The sequence below is a fragment of the Colius striatus genome, chromosome 2 (assembly GCF_028858725.1).
Source record: "Colius striatus isolate bColStr4 chromosome 2, bColStr4.1.hap1, whole genome shotgun sequence".
NCBI classification, from domain to species: domain Eukaryota; kingdom Metazoa; phylum Chordata; class Aves; order Coliiformes; family Coliidae; genus Colius; species Colius striatus.
The window spans coordinates 78,869,047-78,884,700 of NC_084760.1; the positions used below are offsets into that span (position 1 = coordinate 78,869,047).

A 15,654-nucleotide genomic window follows, 5' to 3' on the forward strand; every position below is an offset into this window, starting at 1 on the left:
GATTTCAAAATGCTGTTTTTATTATGCCCTACAAATGTTTGAAGAGATGGGTCAGTTTTATTCCTGTTTTGAAGATACAGGAAAAGATGCTGAGACACTGACACTCCCATTGGTAGCCAGATGCCCTGGAGTTCTGACAAGCCCAATCTCCTGCTTTAACCAGTATACGTTTCTTCATCCTAACCACAGAGCTATAAGGCTGCAAGGACTTTCATGAATTTATTAATCTCCCAAAGCTCTATGGTTCAGACCAAGAAGTCCAGGGAACAGACGATCCAGCCTGTCAGAGAGCTGATGATAAGACAATTACAGCTCACAAGATAAAAGGAGAGCAACTTTTTCTGCTGGCAAAAAAAAAAAAAAAGCAGCCCAAACCTCCTTTTTTTTTTGTTTTACAGCTGACTTATTCTTTTTCACTCTCTTTCCACTACTGCAGTGCAGTTGGCAAAGCCTATTTCTGGGCTAGTTTGTTGTAATACAGTACTATATGCATGAGGGTGAGGGGAGAAAAAGAAAAGAAGAGAGAAACACAGAAACAGGTTCTGACATCTAATCAGATCTGCTGTATTGATTTTGCAACTTTAGCTTTGGAGCAAATCAGAGAAACAACCACATTATCACCCAGAATTCGCTCTTCCCTTGAGTGAGCCAGTTCAAAGGAGCTCACATCAACACATAAAGAGGCATGTCCACATGCACACACACATACATTCCCTGTACAGACACACACTCCACCTAAGCAGCTCTCCAGTGGGAGGCACAGGCTGATGGAAGTGAGGGAAGTACTCATCACGGAGCCTGCAGGAACCACACGATCCACATTTCTGACAAGATGAGAATTCCAGGGCAAGCCACCAGACTAATGAGCTACCCACGCTGGAGAGCAATGTTTCAATTAACCACGGTGGCCACAGTGCCCACCTCCTTCCAGATGCCTGAACAAAGAGGAGAGGGATAAACAGGGACTGTGTTGTTTGCTGGGTTGGCTTTTTTTGTGTGTGTGAGGAGAAAGAGGGGAGCCTATAAAAGGGAAGAGGGCAACTTTTGTCCTACTTTCTTGCTTTGCAGTTTGTTTTTCATGCTGATGAAAAGAGCAAATTGACAGCCCCAAAACCAAAGCTGTCCGCTGAGGCACAGAACAAGCAGTGCCACTGTAAGGTCTTTCCACAGTTTCCAGGCAGTAGGAGATGGCTGAGATGTACAGTCAGTTCTGCATACCCTTAGTTGGAGCTGGGTGTGTACTGGATAAGGGAATAGGGTCGTTTAGGTGGGCTGCTGCATGGATCATGCCCCCACTACTTGGATGAGATCACAAGAAAGCATTGCTTGGCCTTGGGAAGAGCTATAGGAGGAGCAGGTTGAATTGCTGTTTACATACACACCTTTGTCACATATTTGCCTTCTTGGGGGTCACATAAAAGGCTCTGCCCCAGAACAACTTCTAGTTTGTACCTATCATCCTTCTTGTGTGAGGAGTCATGTCCCCCCTCCACTTCATCCTGAGATTCGAGGCTGTGATCCCACTCCAGACTACCTAGTAAGCCTGAACTCATCCCAGGCTCAGCACTACTGCTCCCTCAGCAGGGGCAGTGAGGGTCAGTGAGAATAACATCATTTTCAAACACCAACACCTGACTGTACACATCAGCAGGTCTGATGATTCTTTGCTCCAGAGTGAGATTTTGCTGCATCTGACATCACCTCTTGGGGTGACCATGAGCCACCCTTCCTGCAATGTCCCATACACCTGGCCCAGTATGCCTTCCAGAACAGCTTAAACCAAGACACACATTTCCACCCCATTTAAGGGAAGCTTCTCCACACATAGTTACTTGCCTGGAAAACTGCACACACTCCCCTGCTCCCCTCCTGTAATTTAATTCCTGACATGATCTTGAAGAGATAGAGATCATTTTAAAAGGGGATCTTTGAATACTCAAAGTGCCCGCAGGATTTCGCATGCCTCTGTGCCTGCTGCGCTCCCTGCAGCTCACACCTGTGAGCAGTGTGTCTGGTTGCCTTCAGCCAGGTTATCTGCTCTGCTCTCACTTTTCTTCTTAGGAAATCAGCCTGGGAGGAATGTGGCAGCATGCCTAATGAGCGCAGTTGTGCTGGTCTGGTCTGGTCTGCGCTGTGCTGTGCGTAGAGGCTCGTCAGTCACAGCATAGAGACAGCATGCTTGGGTGTAAATTAAGCTGCTCCCTACCCACCCCACACTGCTGTATCTGCACTGCTAAGAGGACTCTGCAAGAGTTGAGCAATTGCACTATCCCAGTGAGATGAGGTCTAAAGGGAGGGCTACTCCTATAGTCACAGCTCCCTCCAGACCAAGGCATTTTACCCAGCTGCCTTCCTCCTGTCTGATTCAAAGTCTTGAAGGACAGAGCACAGACCTCTGCACGTCAAAACACACCTCAACAGCATGGGAAGTGAATAGGCATTCACTTCTCTGAAGGGAGAAACCACTGCAGGGAAACGATGGAGACAGTCACCCAACATGGGCACCAGCAGCATCCCTCCTTCTATGGTCACCTTTGTACACAGGTATCACACAAGCGGGGCTGGGAGCACCACTGATAGCTGAAATCACTCAATACACCACATCCTAAGAATCAGTTTTCTGCTCCTCACAGTTTTATTGCACAGAAACCACTTGGGAGTTTGCCTAGCACTGCTTTTCAGGCAAAACAGTTCAGGCATGTCCAGAAATGACAGCTGGGGTAAATAAGTTGAAGAAAGGGTTGTGGGGTGGAAATGGTCTAATTAACATTCATTTGCTACCTTTCAAGTGCTTGGCTTTACAAGCTTACTAACATAGCCTGAAGGTATTTTACACTTATGTAATGCAAACAAGCACATACCTGGTAAAGCTGCTGTTCTGCACTCCTCTACTGATAGGGAAATGGAAAGCACTGTATACAAACACGGAGAACACAGCTCTCCCTTCCACTTGCAGCACTGGCCAGATAATATCCTACCCTTAGCCTGTGTAGCCAGACCAATTAAATATAAACTGTTCAGAGATCCCCAGACAAAAGAGATGTGTCTGCTCAACCAGTTGAGAAAGGTCAACTCTGCCTGAAAGCAGCACTGAATGTGTCAGCCCTGCTTAGCCCCTAGGCCTTTGTGTACCTAGGCACTCAAACAGACACTCCAGTACTGGTATGGCTATACTCACACTGCACGTTGAGCTGCACCAGGGCTTCCCGGGGCCTGATGTTGAAGCCGTTGTACCTGGCTGTCTGGCACTTATAGGTCCCACTCATTTCTCGGCTCACACTCTCCAGGCGCAGCTTCCCATCGTATGTCTCCATTGTCATCGTTCCCGAAGGCATAGGGGTTTCCTTATCTACTCGGGACCAGATGATGGGTGGCTTGGGCTTCCCTCGAACCTCGCACTGAAGCTCAGTTCTGGAGCCCTCCCGGACGGTGATGGTGGACTGACCTTTTGGGACACTGATGGTTGGTGGCACTGAAGAGAGACAAAGAGGGAATCATTTTACACCAAGTTTCCAGCAAGCAACGAATGTCATTCAGATGCTTGTGTCTGAGTCACACCAACAGCCCCTGAACTCCAAAGGTTTCCAGTAGGCACACTGCAACCCCTATAAGAACACACTGATCATGTAAGCCATTCTACAGAGTACCAAGGAAGATCCCAGCTTCTCCAAGAACATATCCCAATGCCAATGGCAAATGTCAGCTGTATTGGGACATTCCCCCAACTCCTATCCCTCTGAATGCAAAATGCCACCCAGCAGAAGGGCTAGCACTGAGGAACCCAAAGGCAAAAGCCTCTTTGATCCATCTATCAGTTTGTGGTCAGTGAATTTCACAGGTAGAACTGCAAGTCCAAGTCCAAGAAACAAAAGCCTTATCTGCCAAGATATCTAAGATATCCCCTTATCCAGGTCAGACCAAAAACAAGACTTACAGGATTAGTGCTTGTAGATTGTATCTCCAACCTTATCAGATGTCTAGGATCCCCGGTTGCTCCTAAACTACAGCAAGGAGGCAGCTCTGTTAACTGTCTTTGCTTACTTTACACTGAGATTCACAGCATACTAATTATCTCTGGCTCACTCATGTGATCAGCAAAGATCACTTCTGGCATCCCTTCCAGGCTGGGAAGAGCTCACCCAGCAGAACTGCTGCCAAGCCGGGACTAGAGCTGGAGGCACAGTAACATCCACGACATATATTGCCATCAAGTGCCAAACAAAACTTTGCTGATAAACAAAGCTCAAAAGAAACCCTATGGCTATAGGAAGAGACCTGTTGTTCACATCCCCAGCTTCAGCAAGAAGCTGGGAAGGGGTGCTAAAATCCATGTAATATTGACATTTTACTAGTATTAGGCTCCAGAGTTAACAGTTCAGCTGAGGTAAATATGGTCACAATCATTTTCTGAAAGTTCTTTTTTCAGTCCTTCCTGCTGACAGCAGTGATGCTTGGATTGACATTTCCATAACTGCAAGGGCTATGTAGTTTGTTTCCATTTAAATCAAAGATTAGAACTACAGAGGCTGTAACAAGCTGGTCTGACCAATGCTAGCTCAATTCAACCCTAGCAAAGGAGAGTGTGCTACAGTAATTGCACACGTTGCAGCCCACAGCTGCTTTACAAGCAAATTTAGGATGGCTCCAGCCCAATATCTCTCTGCAGTGACCTCCCCATGCAACAGGGAGGCCACATTTTCAATTTGCAGGTCTCTTGTGGACTGCAGAATCTGATCACACCCTGTCCCACTCAGTGCAAAGGGACGACAGCACTCTGGGTGCCCAGCACTGCCAGCAGCTGCTCACCTGGCGAGAGGCAATTTTCTCCATGGGGAAAAGCTGTAAATTGCATTTGAAGATTTTTTTATTTTAATTAAAGCTATCTCCTCAGAGCTGCTCAGGGGAGGCAGCCACCTTGACTAGCTCAGACTTCGCTCAGTGGGGAAAGATGGAGCTGCTGCTGCAGCCCTCCTGCTCTGACTCTGGGGTCTGGCAAAAATTTTGACGGGAAGTGGCTCCTGGTTTTTGGTGGGGATGCCACAGTTGCTGGGGCTGCTCCAACAGGGATGGCTGCTTTCATTCCCTGGGTCACAAAGCAGTCCCACTGGCCCAGGATCACAGAATCACAGAATCTTAAGGGTTGGAAAGGACCTTGAAAGATCATTCAGACCAACCCCCCTGCCTAGAGTACGTCACACAGGAACTCATCCAGGTGGGTTTTGAATGTCCCCAGAGAAGGAGACTCAACAACCAATCTGGGCGGCCCATTCCAATGCTCCCTCACAGTGAAGAAATTCTTCCTTGTATTTCTTTGGAACCTCATATGTTCCAGTTTATACCCATTGTTTCTTGTCTTGTCATTGGACATCATTGAGATGAGCCTGGCTCCATCCTCCTGACACCTGCCCTTTATGTATTTGTAAACATTAATGGGGTCACCCCTCAGTCTCCTCTTCTCCAAGCTGAAGAGCCCCAGCTCCCTCAGCCTTTCATCAGAAGGGAGATGCTCCACTCCCCTCATCATCTTTGTGGCCCTGCACTGAACTCCCTCCAGCAGCTCCCTGTCCTTCTTGAACTGAGGGGCCCACTACTGGACACAATATTCCAGATGTGGTCTTATGAGGGCAGAGTAGAGCGGGAGGAGAACCTCTCTTGACCTACTGTCCCACAGCCCTTCTAATACACCTCAGGATGCCATTGGCCTTCTTGGCCATGAGGGCACATTGCTGGCTCATGGCCATTCTGCTGTCTACCAGGACCCCCAGGTCCCTTTCCCGTGTACTGCTCTCTAATAGTTCATTCCCCAACCTGTACTGGTACATGGGGTTATTCTTTCCAAGATACAAGACTCTACACTTGCACTTGTTGAATTTCATTACATTTCTCTCTGCCCAACTCACCAACCTGTCCAGGTCTCATTGAATGGCAGCACAGCCTTCTGGTATGTCAGCCACTCCCCCTAGTTTTGTATCATCAGCAAACTTGTTGTTAGTACCCTCTGTTCCCTCATCAAGGTCACTAATGAATGTATTGAACAGTACTGGTCCCAGCACTGACCCCTGAGGGACTCCACTAGATACGGGCCTCCAACTAGATCCCGCCAAAGAAAGGTGTCAAAACACTCCAGGCTGCCCTCCTGTCTCTCCCTACAAGTAGCACCCACATGGGCACATGGAGCTCACCCTTCATCAGCCAGGCCAGAGCGTGGGGCAACCCACCACTGCAGACACCTCCTCTGAGGCAGCAGCTGTCTGACACCTTCATCAACATCTTCAACAGCAGTTGCTGCCCAGCCTTTTGGTGGGACCATCCAGGGTCTCCCAGCCCTTCACCACCTCCTACCTTTGCAGTCCTAAACACAAATGCACTCTGCCACCTAGTGATCTTGGGCAAAAAGGATTGCTTCTGGCATCAGCAGTCACACAAGCTTGGGAGAGGCAGCTTTGCACCGGAACTGGGGGGTTCCCTGGGTTTTATTCCCTGCCAGTACAACAGGGATGGTGTCTGCTAGCACTAACAGAGCCCAACTTGCCAGGGCTACCATCAGAAGGGAAGAAGCACCACTCTTCAGTGTTTAGTAGGTTCATGGCACAGTCAGGACTCGGTCCTCTAGGCTGCTAATGAGCACTGGTTACAGTCCTATTGGGAACAGCATTTCTGCTGTCAGACAGGGGCTTCCCAAAGCATCAGAAGCAGTCCCAGCAACTTCTGCTGGAGGGCTAAAGGGAGCCATGTCCAGAATCAAGGCTGGGATCAGCCTGACCAATGGATTCAGCACAACTAGGGACTGAGAAAAAACTTTCCATGAAGGTTCAGGACAAAATCTGTGGGCAGCTGGCCACCATGGGAGCCCTCAGCAGATTAGGAGCCCAATGCTGCTTTGTGTCATACCCTCGAGGTCCTGAAAAGGCAGCAAGGTAATACAGGTTTACCAGAAAACAGAGCTGAACTCATGATTTCCACAGATGCAAAAAGGCAGCCCTGAGACCCTGCATTTCGGTCCCCAAGGTGACTGACACACACTTATGGAGTAGTCCTGTCCTCCTCAAGCCATGGGGTGAAGCTTTGACCCCGACTTTAAAGGGAGGAGGGGGTATTTATAACACTTGGACTCCCCAGAGAGTGCCCAAGACAGATTGCAATTGAAATCCAATAAACATTAAAGTTCTTCACACAATTTACTATGGCAGATGATACCTGGCCACAGCTCTGAAAAAAGGGACATTCCTCATAAACAATGCCAAAGAGAGGAAAAAGCAGCTTTCTTTCTCTTTTTCTTCCTGCTAAGCAAAAGCATCTTTGAAATTTGATGAAGTAGCACCTCCTCTTTCTTCCCTCACAATCTGGAGTCTTTGAATAATCACAGTTTAAACCTGTCTCTGTAGCTTTGAGTGGACTGCAGTTTGGATTTTTCATAGGGAAAAAGCATAAAGGAAGATCTGCTTGGTGCACAACACATCTGGCAGAGGATCTGTAACTACTACCCATTTGTAGTTTCAGCCAAATGCTTGCCTGAGGATCTGACACTTTCCCCCACTGAGGTTCAAGACACTCATGTGAGATCCTGCAAAAAAGCCAGATGGATGGGGGTGGGGGCTAGCTAGTGATGTCAATCACTCTCCTTGGGGTCCCCAGCTGCCGCAGAGAGGCTCACCTGTCTCTGAGGAGATGTTCACCTCCACACTGAGGTCAGGAATGGGTGCTCCCTGGAAGGTAGCCACACATAGGTAGGTGCCATAGTCACTGAACCTCAGGTCAATAATCTCCAAGCTGCAGGTCACAGGTGAGAGTTCGGGGTCATTCCTGGTGATGAGCAACCGGTCTGAGAACCTGGCTGGTTTTCCATTCTTGTACCAGGAATAGACAACCTTCTCCTGGGGGACTGCATCCACATGGCATGACAGCTTCAAGTCCTGTCCTAACTGGATGGTCTCGCTCTCCTTGATCACATCAGGGGTGATTTGGAACGTGGCGTTCTTCATGGCTGGGATGAACACAAGTGCAGAATTGGTTAGGGATCATGAAGAGTCTCTTGTAGGACAGGACAACAGCTCTTTGCTCATTGGGAAGGTGATGTCCCCATGCAAAACCTGCATCAAGACCTCCCTCACTTGTGTTCCCACAAACATTCCCCAGGGCCTCACATCTGGCAGTTTGGGACCATTCTCTAGCCCAGGACAGCACTACAGCTTGGGATGAGGCTGCAAGCAGTGGTAGTACAGTTGCTGGTCTGGGAGCAAAGAAACTTGCACAATGTCTTCTCCAGAAAACTCATCTGTGCTAAATATTGTATACACCCTCAGCTGTACAAGAACAGCCAGGAGAAATGTAAATCTAGACCTTCCACCCCAAATAAGACATGCTCTGGCAAAAAAGAGCAACTTACAGCGCACCAGCAGGTTCACCATCTTCTTTGCTGGGTTCCCCACGTTGTTGATGGCTGTGCAATTGTAGTAGCCCGAGTCCTCCACGCGGATCCTCCAGAGAGAGAGGTTGCCTCCTTGCACAAGGCTGTTGGGTGGCATTGGACCGGGAGAGTGAGACCAAACCACATCCGGCTGTGGGTCACCGCCCGTCAGAGAGCACTGCATGGTGATGTTGTCACCAGGGTTGACCACCAGTGTTTCATTGACAGATAGCTTCAGAGCAGGTGGGGCTGGAAGAGTACAAAGATGGACACTTTGGAGTTTGAAAGAGACTCACCCACCTCCCCATGCGCTGCTTCATCCTTGCTAAGATTTGTCCTTGAAGATGGCTGGCTTGAGTAAGTAGAGCTGGAGGGATCCATGAATCCGTTACAAATACAAGGTGTTTGTGAACTTAAAGCATGACCATTACTGTGTCTGAGTTGGAGCACTCTGTTATGGTTAGGAAGCACTAAAGGCAGGACCACACATTGCCCCAGAATGCAGGTCATACCTAAAACACTCTGCTGCTAGTGTTTAGGATTGGGGTGTAAGCTAAGTATGATATTTTAGCAGTGTTTAGTGTGAGTTCTCTAAGCTTAGGACTCAGGTTAGAAGAAAAGCCTGAGGAACCCCCTTTGCACAGTTAGGAGAGGCAACCAAAGAGAGAGTCAGACTAGAAGGAATGGAAGAAGGAAGGAAAGCAGAGAGGAATGGAGGGAGGAAGAGAGAGAGAAGGAGAAGAGAAAGGGAAGAGAGAGAAAAAGAGAGAAAGAGAGAGAGAAAGAGAGGGAGGAAGAGGGAGGAAGAAAGAGAGGAAAGAGAGAGAGGAGGAGGGAAGGAAGGAGGGAGGGAGAGGAGAAGGGGAGAAGGGGAGGAGGGGAAGAGGGGAAGAGGGGAGGAGGGGAGGAGGGGAGGAGGGGAGGAGGGGAGGAGGGGAGGAAGGGAGGAAGGGAGGAAGGGAGGAAGGGAGGAAGGGAGAGAGGAAGGAAGGAAGAGAGGAAGGAAGGGAGAGAGGAAGGAAGGGAGAGAGGAAGGAAGGGAGAGAGGAAGGAAGGAGCAGAACAAGAGATAGATTGTCACAAGTCATGGCAAACTGCAACCATGGATTGATCTTAGCATCACAAGACCCAACCAAAGCACACTGGGAAGTTCAGTGGGACACTAGTGTTTGCTGAATGGTTTTCATAACCCCAAGGGAAGGTTGGGCATCAGGTGCATGCTCAGTCACCTTCACAGCCTGCTGCTTCTGCCTAGACCAGCACAGCTCTACCCTGACAGAGAGGCGAAGGAGAAGGGTCAGGCTCACAGGAGTCTGTTTTAACCCAAGAGCTCTTTGTGTTCAGGGAGAGTCGGGGTTAATGTGCTCCTCTCATACAGAGTTACCATCCCAATAAGGAGTCTGGGGGAAGATTTACCATTAAAAAAACGACCTCATCTATCCTGTGATATGCCTCTCCTTCTCTCATACTCAACTAGATATCTTGGAAAGGCAAAGCCTTTGCCAGACAGCTGGCAACTCAGAGCCTGACACCATAACAAACTACCAACGGCAGCTCTGCATCCACTCTTAACCTTCTTCGCCTTCACAGGTGTCAAATACACTACTCTATAGACCTGGGACTACAGAGCAGGTCACAGGGATTGTCTTTTACTCACAACTGAACAACTGGGACTGATTCAAAAAGTCTAGACAACCTCTTTGAATACTCTAGTACCTGTTTTGGTTTATTTCTTCACCTTTCTCATTACATTCCCTTCCAGGAACTGATCCAAAACACTTCCCTTTGTATTCTCTATTTCATCCCATGAAAAGCCTTTTAACAACCCTTGTCAGCACCATCACCGGCTCCATCCAGACAGAGCTGAGAAAGTAGCAGTCCCTAGCACAAAGGTGGGGAGTATGTTTTAAGTAAGAGCCATAATAATGCAAAATAAGACATTGTTCCATATTCATGAAGCCTGATTTAACTGCATCATTATTTCTGCCTCTTCTCTCCCTGGACCCCGCGTTAATGAGCTGTGCTGGATTTGTGTTGGATCTCTGAGTTACAGCCCATTCAAACAAGGCAAGAAGGACTGCTCTCTCCTCAGCACCAGCACTGTAATTTAGCAGCACAACTACTGCCATGCTGGGATATTGCTTTGGTGCACTGAATCAAATGTCCTCTCGCTGGCTATGGTGCAATCTATTTGTGTCAGAGGTGGTCAGTCATGCCTAAGGATGAAGGTGGCTCCTCTGCAACTCACACTGGCCATGTTGAGGCCTGTGATTGGAGTCTTTGAATTTTGGGAGGCCACAGTCTGCAGTCAGAGCCTTTGACAGGTCTCTTTGTCTTGAAAGCAGCTTTAAAGGGTTAAGGCACACTAATCAGCAAAGGAAGGATTTGTAAGTCCTCTTCAAGTTCCAGGCAGCTTCATGAGACACTGTGAAGCCCAGGAATGCAATTGCTTGACTCACCATGGTCAAGCAGGACACATTTCTGGGACCACTAGGCTGTCAGATGAGTGTAGCTGACAACAAATAACTATCCCTGCCCTCTGACATTGAGGTTCACAGGGCATAGACAAACTGACAGATGCAGCATCTTGCCTGGGAATCTCCATCCATCCCCATCAGAGCCAGAGAGATGCTGTGACCAGCCTATGTCCAGAGAGATGATGTCAAAGTGGGGAAGCACAAACCAGAGGTCCTGCAGGCTCTGGTTAAGATTTAAGGCCCTTGCAGTGTTTGATGTGCATATATCTGATCAACACTCATCTTACCTAGTTCTGACATGCTGGTGCAAGCTCTGCCTCGGGGCAGGTTGTGTGTGCATGCAAGAGGGAGGTAGGGAACCTGCAAAGCTGCAACCTGCGCATCTCCAGGCAGTAAGCTCTCAAGATGTGCCCCAAAATGGAGCCCTAACTGTGGCAGCCTGCACAAGTTCCCACTCCCACTCCTGTCAGTAGACAGAGGTTAACAGTCTTCAGATATTGTTATGCAGGAGATGAATCTCATTTATTTGTAACCTGTGGCAATTCCTTTTGTTCTTGGCTCAGAAAACCTGCTGGCGGAGTCTGCTGAGCAGCAAGGGGACCATTAAAAACAAAGAGTCGCTTTCAATTCCCTTTGAAGTTCAATTTGCTGCAGTAAAACTGCAGGAGAATTAACCAGCTGGGCCACTTAATTTTGCAGAAATCGAGGAAAGGGGAAAACATAAGCCTGACCCTACCAGAGCAGGTGCCAACAGCCCAGTGCTGAGCTCTGCAGGCCCAACCTGCTGCTCTGGAGCCACATAACAGCAGCAGGACTGAGGAGGAGCCGGGGAAATCTCCTTCCCATTAAGGTTGCAGACCAAGAACCCATCTCCTCCTACAAGGACCAAACTGCTGACACAGAGCTTGGGAGAAGCACATCTCCTGGCTGGAGACTAGGACCTGCGCAAAGGTCACTGCCAAAGGAGACAAAGTGAGCCAGTTGAGGAACAGCAAATGAACTGGCCTGACATGATATGGCGCACCAATTGCCCTCAAGGTCTGTAGTACCTGGGTCTATTAATATTTAAGAGCTCGGTTTCTGTGCACCTCGAGGCCTTTTGGGCCCTTCTCAGTTACAAAGGCAAAGGCATCCTAAGCGAAGCTGCTCAGGATTCTGAGCACAGCCAAGGCTACAGAGGCTGCTAAAGCATGAGCACAAGAGGGAAAGGAAAAAAACCCTATGCAAAAAAGGAGAGAATTAAAGATTGTTCTTTAAATATTTTCTCATCTATGCACAATGCTACCTACAGGGCAAGTAAGCCAGATAATATTTTGCGTTAAATATGCTTGCGTTCTTTAATACAAACCCTGCTCATACTGCAATGTCAGCTTCGTTTTCACTGCCAGCTTTTAATACAATTTGCTAGAAACACATTTTCCATGGCCCTTTTGAGCTTGCAGTGTCAAGTTCTACTGTGGCAATGTATAAATATACATCTATAACTAAACAACAGAAAAATAAATAACTAGATGTATGTGCTACACGGTCCAGGTTCAGAGTTTACGTAAGTACTTAAGAAGTCGGTGTAAATTCAGTTGTATCACTGGCTTCTGATCTGGCTACAACCTGAAAACACATTTTCCTTGTTCACTCGGTAAAGGGGCTGGACTGAACTGAAGGGTAGTTTCCCCATGCTTGGGCTGGCAGCAGGGAATAGATCTGAAGAGAAATGGGATTTTCTGACTCTTCAAAGGTAAATGCAATACAGGGAAGAAGAGCTGTATGAGATGCCTTTCTCCACCATGAGCACACAATAAGTTTTTACTTGGAACAGTCCAGCATTTGCTACAGTTTCATTCTGAGAGAAATTCAGGCAGTGCTGAGGTCTTACTGCACAAAGAATATTTTTTTTCTGACTTTAGCTGTAGTTCACTTGCTTAAGCTCGTTATTATTCTTCTTTCTGCATAAAATGACGCAACTACTCTTCAGCACCTTGGGCTCAAGTCAGACTAATAAACATAATTTATACAGTATCAACAATATCCCATCAACAGTTGGCAACATCAAAAGAGTTCTGTTTCCACTGCACAAAGATGACACAAGGGATGCAAACTGCTTTGTGTTACATTAGAGAGGTGAATAATTCAAACAACTACAATGCCTGTCTTTCTGATCGTGGAATATCCCAGGGCTGAAAGCAATTTCCTGACATTCACTTATTATTTTAAACTAGTCAACACTTGTGGGTGGAGTTTTTTGTGGGCAGGGTTTTGTTTTGTTGTTTTTTCAATTGACAAGTTGCAATCAGGTCCTTCCAAGTATTTGGTAAAGGATACTCAGCTATCATTCAGCTATTGCAGGTCAAGCAAAAGGCACCAGCTGATTCTGTCAGTAACTGGAGGTGCACTCAAGCACTTGCAGTATGAATATTTGTGTAAAATTTATTTATTGGGAAGGCACCAGAGGCATTTGCTTTCCACAAACATCAGCACCGGTGGAGCCCGTTAGCTGGGAGGTGCTGAGAGTGCAGCCTGGCAAACCAGGCCAGGGTCACACACAAATGAATTATTTGTAAGAATTTCTGCAGCATCTGCCCCACTCTAGAGTGTATCAAATCTATTTTTAAAGTCACTTAGAATTATAAATAAATAAAACAGTGTCTGGATTAAAAACTACATAGTGTCTCAACACCTACACGTAGTCTGTTTTAATGATCTCACAGCAGGTCTGGCCAAGGCACTGGCTGTACACAGAGCTACAAGAAATTAGAGCACCCCCAGCCACAAAAATTCTGTGGGAAGGAGTTGTAATCCCAGCAGCTATGTACATAAACATGAGAGCCCGTAGGATGTGGACAGGGTGCTGCGTTACCCTCCTGGAGGGCTTCTTGAGCACGCGAAGGGCCAGAGGGCTGTGGGGACCCTTTGCAGCCCCTCTTACCTGTGGTGTTTGTCAGCTGAAAGGTGATGGATTTGTCAGGGATGCTGCAGACATTGCGGACAGACACCTGGCATGTGTAGCTGGCGTAATCCTGGGGCCGCAGGTTCTTCAGCTTCAGGACTTTGGTTTCACCCTGAGAGTTGGGAAAAAAAGGAGGAACAAAATACACATGTATAAAGCATAGATTGTCGTTGCAAGTCCATAACCTGTCTCAAAGTTTACAGACTACTAGCAGTTCCCATGAAAACCTCAGGGAACTGTGCATAACTCAAGCTCCCCTAGCTATAGATAAAGGACACAGAAAATGTTTGCAGTAGTAACTCCAGCTCCAGGATTTCTCAAAAAACCCAGCAACTGACTGAAAAGAGTGTGTCCAGCAGGTCAAGGGATGTTCTCGTCTCAACTCTGCTCTGGCCTGGTGAGGCCTTGTCTGGAGTACTCTGTCCAGTTCTGGGCTCCCCAGCTCAAGAGGTACAGGGAACTGCTGGAGAGAGTCCAGCACAGGGCCACCAAGATGATCAGGAGCATCTTCCTGATGAGGAAAGGCTGCAGGAACTGGGACTGTTTAGCCTGGAGGAGACTGAGGGGGGACCTCATTAGTACTTACAAGTATTTAAAAGTTGTAAGTCAAGAGGATGGGGTGACACTTTTTTATGTAGTGTCCAGTGATAGGACTAGGGTTAATGGACAAAAGCTGGAATACAAAAAGTTTCACTGAAACTTAAAGAAAAATATCTTTACTGTGAGGGTGAGGGAGCCCTGGCACAGGCTGTCCAGGGAGGGTGTGGAATCTCCTTCTCTGGAGGTTTTCAAACCCACCTGGATGCATCCCTGTGTGACCTGATCTAGGTGGACCTTCATGAGCAGGGGGGTTTGACTAGATGATCTCTAGAGGTCCCTTCCAACCCCTACCATTCTGTGATTCAGTGACATTTAACCAGAAAGCAGTGCTGAAGAGGTTTAGGCATAATCTCTCATCAACTATCAACAGAATTGTCTTGCAGAACTTGATAAACCTTAAATGTCCCAGAACAGATCCTGAGATGTCACATTAAGATGTCCGTAGGAACCCAAGGGATGTCATTGGTGTCTCAGCATTGTAAGAACTAAGTAAATTAGAGTGGATTCAGGCATTAGTGATGGACTATGACGGGTTCAACAATTACATTGTAAAAATTTGGAGTACAAGGGAACAAAAGATAATTCAGATAAATATTCCAAGAACTGCCCAAAACTTTCTGATGTCTCTTCTACAGATTCCAATCTCATTTATGCTGGTATAAATCCAGAGTGAATGCATGGACTTTGACTGACAGTCTTTTCTCATACTGTGGTAATAAACAAATAAAGAAAGAAAAATCACTCCCTGGCACTCCATTAGTTACTGTCCTGTTATAGAAACAGAATCAAGTAAGTAAATTAACAATAGATGCATTCTGTAGATTTTTATATATCAAATGTGGAAAGCTCTGAGATGCATCCTGTAGTTTGCACACTCTGCAACTCATATGTCTTCCCACGACAGCTTGTCATTGCTGTTCTTCTTCTGTATGTCTAAATCTCTTTTGGAGAAACCATTCCATAATTGCCTGCAAATGTGAGAAGGTGTCTCTTGAGGACAACCTCAAGGGACTGGACGATGAGCTCAGGAATGCTAATATGCAGCGTAGAAGGATCTGAACTGAGTAAATTAGAAAGATAAATACCTAGGAGACCAATAATCCTGTGAAAGTCCTTTCCCCTGAGATTTGTTTCTACACCACACAAATGATGGCACTCACAGTGTGCATGTCAACTACTTACTTACAGCATCATATGTATCCTGTTCATTGATTAGTAAACGTTGG

The 15,654-nt window shown here is 47.2% G+C and overlaps 1 protein-coding gene across 1 annotated transcript in view; it reads right to left on the minus strand.

The window, feature by feature from the left end:
* The window catches only part of MDGA1 (MAM domain containing glycosylphosphatidylinositol anchor 1), a 147,827-nt gene that overhangs the window by 74,013 nt on the left and 58,160 nt on the right, over positions 1-15,654 (minus strand). The window contains exons 5-8 of the mRNA XM_061990184.1: positions 13,808-13,940; positions 8,387-8,656; positions 7,655-7,984; positions 3,179-3,472 (exon numbers count right to left, since the gene is read on the minus strand). Of these exons, the coding sequence (XP_061846168.1) occupies positions 3,179-3,472; positions 7,655-7,984; positions 8,387-8,656; positions 13,808-13,940 (1,027 nt within the window). The remainder of the gene's footprint in view (positions 1-3,178; positions 3,473-7,654; positions 7,985-8,386; positions 8,657-13,807; positions 13,941-15,654) is intronic.